At 38.3% G+C, this 8,842-nt stretch overlaps 2 protein-coding genes across 2 annotated transcripts; both read left to right on the top strand.

Annotated features, from left to right (window-relative positions):
* Positions 1–514: 514 nt before the first annotated feature.
* Positions 515–3,456, top strand: LOC110731707. The gene is made up of 4 exons (XM_021911588.1): positions 515–910; positions 1,004–1,273; positions 2,696–2,855; positions 3,019–3,456. Exons 1-4 carry the CDS (start codon positions 530–532, stop codon positions 3,195–3,197), a joined length of 990 nt encoding a protein of 329 aa, XP_021767280.1. The 5' UTR covers positions 515–529; the 3' UTR covers positions 3,198–3,456.
* Positions 3,457–3,567: 111 nt separating this feature from the next.
* LOC110731706 (vegetative cell wall protein gp1-like) lies at positions 3,568–7,167 on the top strand. Its single transcript, XM_021911587.1, has one exon. It carries the CDS (start codon positions 5,335–5,337, stop codon positions 6,862–6,864), a length of 1,530 nt encoding a protein of 509 aa, XP_021767279.1. The 5' UTR covers positions 3,568–5,334; the 3' UTR covers positions 6,865–7,167.
* Positions 7,168–8,842: the final 1,675 nt, after the last annotated feature.

Raw genomic sequence — 8,842 nt, 5'->3', positions numbered from 1 at the left:
CAGGGGCGAAGTTACCCGGATCAGTGGAGATTTGGCCTCCGCGACCCTTTTCTTTTTTGCAACCGGTACCTTTGAAAAAAAATACTTGTATTAAATACGAAGTATAATTTGATCTTGTAAAAATAATATCTATATATATACATATACAACATTGTACTAATTTTTTTTTTTTTTTTTTTTAACAGAGTTGTACATATTTGTTGTATTATAGCATTGGCTAACCGGAGAACACCATGTTCGACACCAAAACTTTAAATTTATGGTTTCACCAAGATAATTCAGTATACTTTGTTATGTCAAGTCAAGTCGTGCCATGTCAAATTATGTTACTCTAAATAAAAAACAATATCATCTCATGCACAACAATGTATCGTGAATTCGTGATGTACCGTGCTTTTTTCTTATTGAACTATGTCGTGTCACAGCCCTCACAGGGTCAATGACTAATGAGTCAAATAGTCAAATGCTATCTTTACTCGTGTGATAGTGTCTCAAAACGTGAAGGAGTATCTAGAGACTAGAGTAACGAATGTTTAAGGGGCCAAGAAATATCGCCAAATGTCAAAAAAGGATTGCCCTCTCATTTCCTTATCTCCTCGTCTCTCTCATCCTTCCTGCCAAACTGCCACAAATTGTTACAGTAGTGTGCAAAAAATACAGGGGAGGAACAAACCTAAGAAGCATGTCTGCCACACTCTCTGCTTTGAAACTCCCCTCACTACCTTTCCAAATTCAATCAAAACTCCACACTCCTTTTTCCACTCAAACCCCATCAAAATTAATCCCTAATCAAAACACCCAACATAAATTAACCCTAATCAAACAAGATCAAGATCAATTTTTTCACCCTTTAAAATCCTGTGCTCTTCCTCTTTCCACTCTCGCATTGCCCTTCCTTCTAAATGCCCAGGTAAATTTTTATTTTATTTTATTTTCAATTTCTGGTGAAAAATTTCATCTTTTTATGAATTTAATTGTTGTCAATTTTAATAAAAATGAATAGGATGCATTGGCGGTTGAGGGTCAATTTGGGATATTGGAGGGAAGAACAGCAGCATTGATACACCCAGCAGTGATGAGTGGGCTATTTGTGTATACATTGTGGGCCGGTTATTTGGGCTGGCAATGGCGTAGAATTAGGACTATCCAAAATGAGATTAGTGAACTTAAGAAGCAGGTTAAGCCTGTTGCTGTTACTCCTGATGGTTCTCCTGCTTCTGATAATCCTGCTCCTCCTTCTCCTATTGAATCCAAAATCCAGCAGCTTACTGAGGTTATTTTTAATCTTTCTTTAATTGTACTGTCTTTTCCATTTAAATTTATTTATTTACTTGATATCATGTTAGGTGTATATTTGATTGATTATTGCTGCATTGATTTTAATGATAAAAGTTAGTTGAGTGGTCTGATAATTCGGATTGGAGAGACTAGGGAGTTACATTTTCTGGTGTTATAGACTTATATTAGTTGATCATGATTGGATTTCTTAATATAATTATGTCCTGAACCATGGTGGTAACAACGTTGGTACTAAGTTAATTAGGTACATGCTTGTATTATTTTGAAATTGTAGTACATTCTTTATTATCGTTAGAGAAAGTAGAAATCTTTTCTCGAGTTTTCTATATGTAATATATTGTCACGATACCAATACTCAGTAACGAGTAATGGAGAGAGGATGGGAATGACAATTTTTAACAAGGATGGTCTAGACATTTAGTGAGATTGTGCTGGATCTTTGATATTGAGATAATTATATATGAGTTCATAGGAGTTTATCCTTTGTGGTTATTCTAATGTTTGCGAAGTGGTTGATATTATATCATTGTTACTTAGAAATCTCTGTAGGACTTCAATGGTAATCCTCTTTGAGAAACACTGAAAAATCTGGTCTTCATCACATATCTAGGATTTCTAGCTATAATCAATATCTTAACTATACTATCCAATGTTGCTGAAGGAAGGAAATTAGAAAGCAATTCTAGCATTGGCTGTTGAAACAGAAGTTTTAGGTGAAAGAACTTTTTTGTTGGCTCCCCACAACAAGAGCATTTAGAAGTCATTAGACTTTGAATATCAAGCTTAAACAGATATACGTGTTCTTTAATTACCCTTTGCTGTTTTTTTTTCTTTGTTTGATTGGTTTGTTAAAGTTGCTTCAAGTTGGTTACTATATACTTCCACCTTGCACTAGTCCTTGCATCTTTGACGTGAACCCCTTTAGTTCAATTGACTCATCCATTATATCTTAGCATTATCATTCACTACATTGTTGAGCCTATGAACGGTACAGGACAACAGGAAGAACCTTTCTAGTCTTAAATCACCAGGATAGTTGCATCGATTTTTATGCTTCCATGAGGAAAATGAAAGTTATTAGTGGTTTTGATTTTCTATCTCGATCAATCTATTAAGGCTGTGATGTGGTTTCAAGCGAGATCAAATCATTTGAGTATTGGTTAATGATTATTCGCTAAGAAAATTGATTTTCTATGTCATACCCAGTGTGTGTGGCAAGATCTAACCTTGGAATCTTGGATTGTTTAGTACCAACTTCCATGAAGAATTAAACAACAATCTTGATCTTATATTACGAATATTACTTGATCTTAAGGTTACTCTTAACTTTTGTGTACTCATATTGATGCCTTTTCGGTGATTTATCCCTGAAACCTTCTCTCTTTGTATGCATCAGGAGAGGAAAGAATTGTTAAAAGGGAATTTTAGGGACCGGCATTTTAACGCTGGCTCAATTTTGCTAGGATTTGGTGTTTTTGAGGCAGTTGGTGGAGGATTAAACACATATATTAGAGCAGGAAAGCTATTTCCTGGGCCTCATTTATTTGCTGGAGCAGGTATAGACAAAAAAAAAATATATATATATATATATATAAAAAAAAAAAAAAACTATCCCATGTGTTGTGATTGCAATGTTCTATGGGTGTTGGAGAAGCTTTTATGGAAATTGTATCCTTGCTGGATTGCTTCTAATATTGTTTATTTTTGCTTGCAAAACAGCAATTACAGTGCTGTGGGCAGCAGCTGCAGCACTTGTACCTGCAATGCAGAAAGGGAATGAAACCGCTAGAAGTCTTCACATTGCTCTGAATGCTTTAAATGTTATTTTGTTCATATGGCAGATCCCCACTGGAATTGATATAGTCTTCAAAGTTTTTCAATTCACTAACTGGCCTTGAAACGCATCAATTCAGGTCTGGCATTCCTTGCACATTCCCTGTGCTAATTTGTTTACCCGTAAAACAACTAAGTCGTTTTTCCCCCCCTGTTCCCATTTGCTTGTCCCTGTATTGTGAATAGCTTTATACTTACAAGTTGCAAATATATATTGTCTAGTGGTAAAAATTGTAATGAATTATGAGATTCTTGTATCAATGGAGCTGTACTGTTACATTCTTTTGAATAATTTATCCAAATATGGCCTTGGACACGTAACAAGATACTTGAAAGAGAAAATGACTATTTACAATGGACTATGGAATCAGAGGGATGATGATAGACAACAAGGTTTATTTGTTTGTCCAACGAGCCTCAATAACCTTGTCCTGTGAGCTATTTATTCTATATTGGCAATGGTGATGTTATATAATTCATTTCATACATTATGAGCTACTATTCTTACTACTGTCTATAATAGATTAATAGGGTGTTCGAATGAGAATATAATGCTTGGATGAGAGACTTATGAAAATTTTACTTTAGAAGGAAAGGATTGGAGGGTGAATAGGGATCCATTTTCTGTTATTTGAAAACAGAATGGGGAAGCGAAGGGGAGGGAAGTAGAATGATCATATTTTTTTTCCACTTAAATCAAGTACTACAAATGTTGAAAGATTTGGAAATGTAGTGCTAACTACTCCCGTTTTTGTTTTTTTTTTTTTTTTTTTTTTGGGTAGAATTCTACTCCCCTTTCTTAGTACCATACCTTCCCTTCAATATTCAAAACATTGTAATATGGGATTACAAATTTCGTCTTCTACAGACTATAGTTGATGGACCCTGGCCTCGTACAATATAGCCTAAATTGTCTGCTAAGATAACCTAATTGAAATTTTTTTATAAAAAATGCATACTTTTCATCAGAAATTAGATTGAGACACTAGCTAAATACCAGTGACCACAATTCAGTGGAATTCTAGCATAAGCAGAGTATGGAAGCATAATATAGTACGACCTTATGGAACTTGTAAACAAATTTTTTCCTGAACTTTTCTTTTATTCGCGTTTTTGCATCCAGCTGTAAACCAAATTCTCCGGTGTAATCTCTTGCTTCTTCTACCACAGTAATTTAAGTATGACATCAGTCATCTTCTACTTTATTCTTTTCTGTTTCGCTGCTATTAATCCCTTCCCCCCTTCCATTTGGAATCACATTCTGTTCCCTGTATGAGTTACCTTGCTTCTTCGCGGTGAAAATAACATGGGCCTATGGGGTGTTGTGATTCATGTTTTGAGCACATTGAAGAAATTGTCTTTCAAGATTGTCTTTACATAGGGTATCAGAATTACCTGAGGACCGCCTTTACGTTTTACAGTTTTCATTGAGCCCTACAATCGTTATTGCATGCTTCAGGAATAAATAATGTATCTGGCTTTAGTAACCTTGACGGAGTAAAGTCAAGAAGTGTAGTGCAAGGAGATGCATAACATCTGTAAAGTGGTCTAAGATTTTGACAGCAGAGGCAGCAGAGCTCCTTATATCCGAGTTTTTAGATTCTTCAAGAAGCTGTAAGGTTTTGCTAAGCTTATTATTATGGAGGTTTTGAAGATGCCCTGCATAATCACATGTCAAATGGTTTATAATGCTGTCCAATTTGTGGACAGTTGACGTGCTCTTCCGTTAATTTTCAGGAAGGGTCGCAGCCGCAATAATAGTCAAAAAAAAAAAAAAGAAAAAAAAAAGAGAATTTTAGGCCGTTGAGGTTAAGAGACTGTAGATTGTGGAGAATAATATATTTAAGAATTTTAGCTTGTTTTAGTTTCTTTCCTATGTTTCATGTTAAGCTTGACTTAAGAACCTTGTAATATAATAAAGGATAAAGGAAGGCACTTTTGAATGACTCAATTTGATCCCAATCGTGGTTAGTGAGCTTTTGTTAGCTGCTGGTGGGAGTTGAATCCGATGCCTTTCCCTTTTCTCTGATGATATCTTGTACGGTTGTAATTTTCTGATTGTGTTTTATGTTTTGCTTTATACTACTCCTAAGACTATATATATATGAACTCGTACCAATCCTTTTTCTCCACCCTCAATCGGACGATTGTTCCTTAGAAGTCTATTTTGGGTTTCGATAATTTAAACATTTGACTTCCAACATGTCAAACCAGCAGTCTCGCCCATGGTTCCGTTTAGCCACTCTCCGGCCCTCTCAGCAGCAGGCTCCTGCTCCTGCACCAGCACCAGCACCAGCACCTGCACCTGCACCACGGCCTCAAGCCCAACCTTCTCCTATGCCTCGACCTGCCCTAATGCGACCAACATTTAGGCCTTCTGCTAATCAGCCTCCTCCAGCTCAAAATGCTGCTCCTCGAGCTCCTGCTCCAACCCCTTCTGCCTTTGCTCCTCCTCAATCATCCGTCACCTCTGCTGCTCGTCCTGCTGCTGCTGCTGCTTCCTCTCCCTCTCCTGCCCCTGCCCCTGCCCCCGCCCCCGCCCCCACCCCCCCCACCACCAGTTCAGCACCAAAAGCTCCTGCATCTGCCTCCCCTGCTGCTGCTACACAGCAGCCTCCTCCTCCTGCTCCTTCCAGTTCAATGCCCTCACCTCCTGGAACTTCTTCATTGCCGTCACCTCCTAAACCAAAAACTCAACCTTCTCCACCTTCTTTGCCGTCTTCCCAAGCTATCTCTCGCTCCATTCCACCTTCTCCTACCTCGCCTCCCAAACCTTCATTTCCCTCTTTGAAACAAGTATCACCTCCCACGGCACCAACTGTTTCTCCGCCAAAACCACCCTCACCTCCCAAACCTTCAGTTCCCTCTTTGAAACAAGTAACACCTCCCATGTCGCCAGATGTTTCATCTCCAACTAAGCTCTCTTCGCAAGATGTTTCTTCTCCAAAACCTGCCACTACTACTTTTCGTCCGATGCCAAAATCTTATATGTCACTTCAAGAAACTCCTTCTCCTCAGTCACAAAAAACTCAACCCTCTGTTACTCCTCCTCCATTTACCCTTCCCCCTTCACAACTCCTTTCCGAGAGAGACCGAGGATTTAAAATGCCTCCTGTAGCTGAAAACCAAACAACTCTGCCCCCTTCACAACTCAATTCCGAGGGAGAACGTGGAAATAAAATTCCACCTGAAGCTGTAAACAAACCAATGGTTGTACAGCATACTGTCGGGAAGCCCAAGCCGTTTCTTGATTCATATGGTGGTGATTCTCAGAAGCCTCGGATTGGAAAGAGTGTCAAACCAAAAGAAAGAGACATTTACAAGAAGTCCTCAGATTATGAAGATAGTGGCGTGAGAATCATAACTATTACTGGTGAAAACAAAGGCGCTATTATGGAACTTGGACGTGGTTCTGCTTTGGATAACCCTCACAAGGCCAAAAATGATGGAGTGATATCAGAAGGTAACTTCAGTGGCAAAGAGGACATGTCTAAGCTGAAAGGTAAGGGTCATAATAATGCAACGACGAAACCTGGTGTGCCGATGCATGCATACACGAACAGCAATGTGCAAGGTATTAACAGTTCCATTGTCTTCAACAGTACCTGCACTCACAATGATCCTGGGGTTCATCTCTCTGTAAACCGAAAGCCGTTAAATGGTCATAGTCATGGGTTCCAGCTCAAGGACAATGCAGGAGAAAAGAAGAAAGGACAATGGTTCTCAGAGTAGAATTATATACTAGTAATGTTTTAGGGAATAAAGGTGAAGTTAGTCGTCTAAATCAGGTCATAAGAAGATTTAAATTCTGATTCCATCTACTCCACTTCATACAAAATTAGAGAGGCAGGACATCACCTAATATATGGCTGTCTGAACCATTTCCTGAGCTAAAGACGCCCCCAAATATATTAAGTTTTTTTTTTCTTCTTTTAATTGGTGTACTAATTATATTGTTATAAGTTAATATGTACCTTGTTCTGTTTTTTAGAGCACGTTGGGAATAAATTACATAAGTTAATGCTTTATGTAAACCTGGGCACGGGCCGGGTTGGCCCGCGTGCCGCCCGGCACGGCCCGCCGTTCGGAGCAGCCCGGCACGGCCCGAAGTCAAGCACGGCACGGCACGAAGTTCGACTTCCGTGCCACGGGCCGTGCCACGGACACGGTGGAGAATTCCCAGGCACGGCCCGGCACGAGCACGGGCATGGCCCGCCGTGCTGGCCCGCAGGCACGGCCCGCGGGCCAACGGCTATAAAACGACTATAAACGGCTAGTTTTTTGCCAAAAATTCTATAAATACTCACCTCCATTTCATTCCCAAATCACAAAATCACAATCTCTTCTTCTTATCTCTTATATTCTCTAAATCTCTAATAATCCTTATTTTCTTAAATTCTCTAATTATTCTCTTAAATTCTCTAATTATTTTCCTAATATCGGAAAAAATTAAAAAGTTCGTAATCGTAATTAGTGGAGCGTTGAAGCACGGTTGTAAGATCTAAACTAATCTTAAATTTATTATTGTTTTATTGTTATTATTAGAATAATCTTGTTTAATTATTATTGTTGTTAATTGTTATTGTTGTTGTTATAATTGTTGTTATTAATTATTATTATTGTTACAATTGTTGTTATTATTTATTTTTGTTGTTATTGTTATTGTTATAGTTGTTGTTATTAATTATTATTATTGATATTTTTATTGTTAAAATTGTTGTTATTAATTATTATTATTATAGTTAACCACTTTTTATTAAAAAATTAATTGTTAATTATGGCATCGAACAACCCATCATCTAGGTCTAGGGGGAAAGGCCGACTTATCCGTAGTAGTAGTTCTAGGGAACCACCAAATACAACGAGCCCCCAAATTACGAGTCAAACCAATGACCCCATTTACTTCCCCCCGGGCTATGAGCCATATAATACGTCGGGATTTCCAGCACCACCACTAAACCAATTTCCACTACCACCATACCAATTTTCACCTAATTATATCGGTAATCAACAAAACTATTGTTCTAGCCAAGGTAGCCAAGAAAGTACCCGAATTCCCTCCGGTTCTACCCCTTCTACTGCCACTCCCACTAGTCCCCCTACTAACCATCACACACATCATGAATGGTTAACCGAAACTGAGATGCTACTTTTGAAAAACCGAAGGAGTGAGGTATGGCGTTATTTTGTCCTAAGTAAAGATGGTGAACAATGGGCAAAATGTAAAACATGTAATAGTGTATTCACGGCAGTTACCAAAAACGGGACGGGACACTTATCTAGACACATGAAAGCTTGTGCAAAACCAGCTAGTGATCCAACCAAGCCCAAAATTTCCCAATTCCATCCATACGGCTTTACATACAACTATGAGAGGGATAGGGATGAACTAGGAAAAATGATAGTACACGCCGAACAACCTTTTCTTTTCTCGGAAAGTGACGCATTCAACACCTACATTAACAAAGCACTACAACCCCAACATAAAAGAATCTCTAGGAAAACCGTTCGTTCCGCCGCAATGAAAAATTTCCTAGAGTACAAAGTCCGGTTACAAGCCGAATTGAGTAACCTTAACTGTAGAGTATCTTTAACAGCCGATTCTTGGGATAGTGGTTATAAATATCACTATTTATGTGTGACTTGCCATTGGGTAGATGATCAATGGATGTTACAAAAAAGAATAATACATTTCAAAATTCTGGAATAC

Source organism: Chenopodium quinoa, unplaced genomic scaffold (genome assembly GCF_001683475.1).
Source record: "Chenopodium quinoa cultivar QQ74 unplaced genomic scaffold, ASM168347v1, whole genome shotgun sequence".
Lineage (NCBI taxonomy): Eukaryota > Viridiplantae > Streptophyta > Magnoliopsida > Caryophyllales > Amaranthaceae > Chenopodium > Chenopodium quinoa.
Note: the sequence above shows the minus strand (reverse complement) of the source record. Positions and strands in the feature narration are given on the sequence as shown.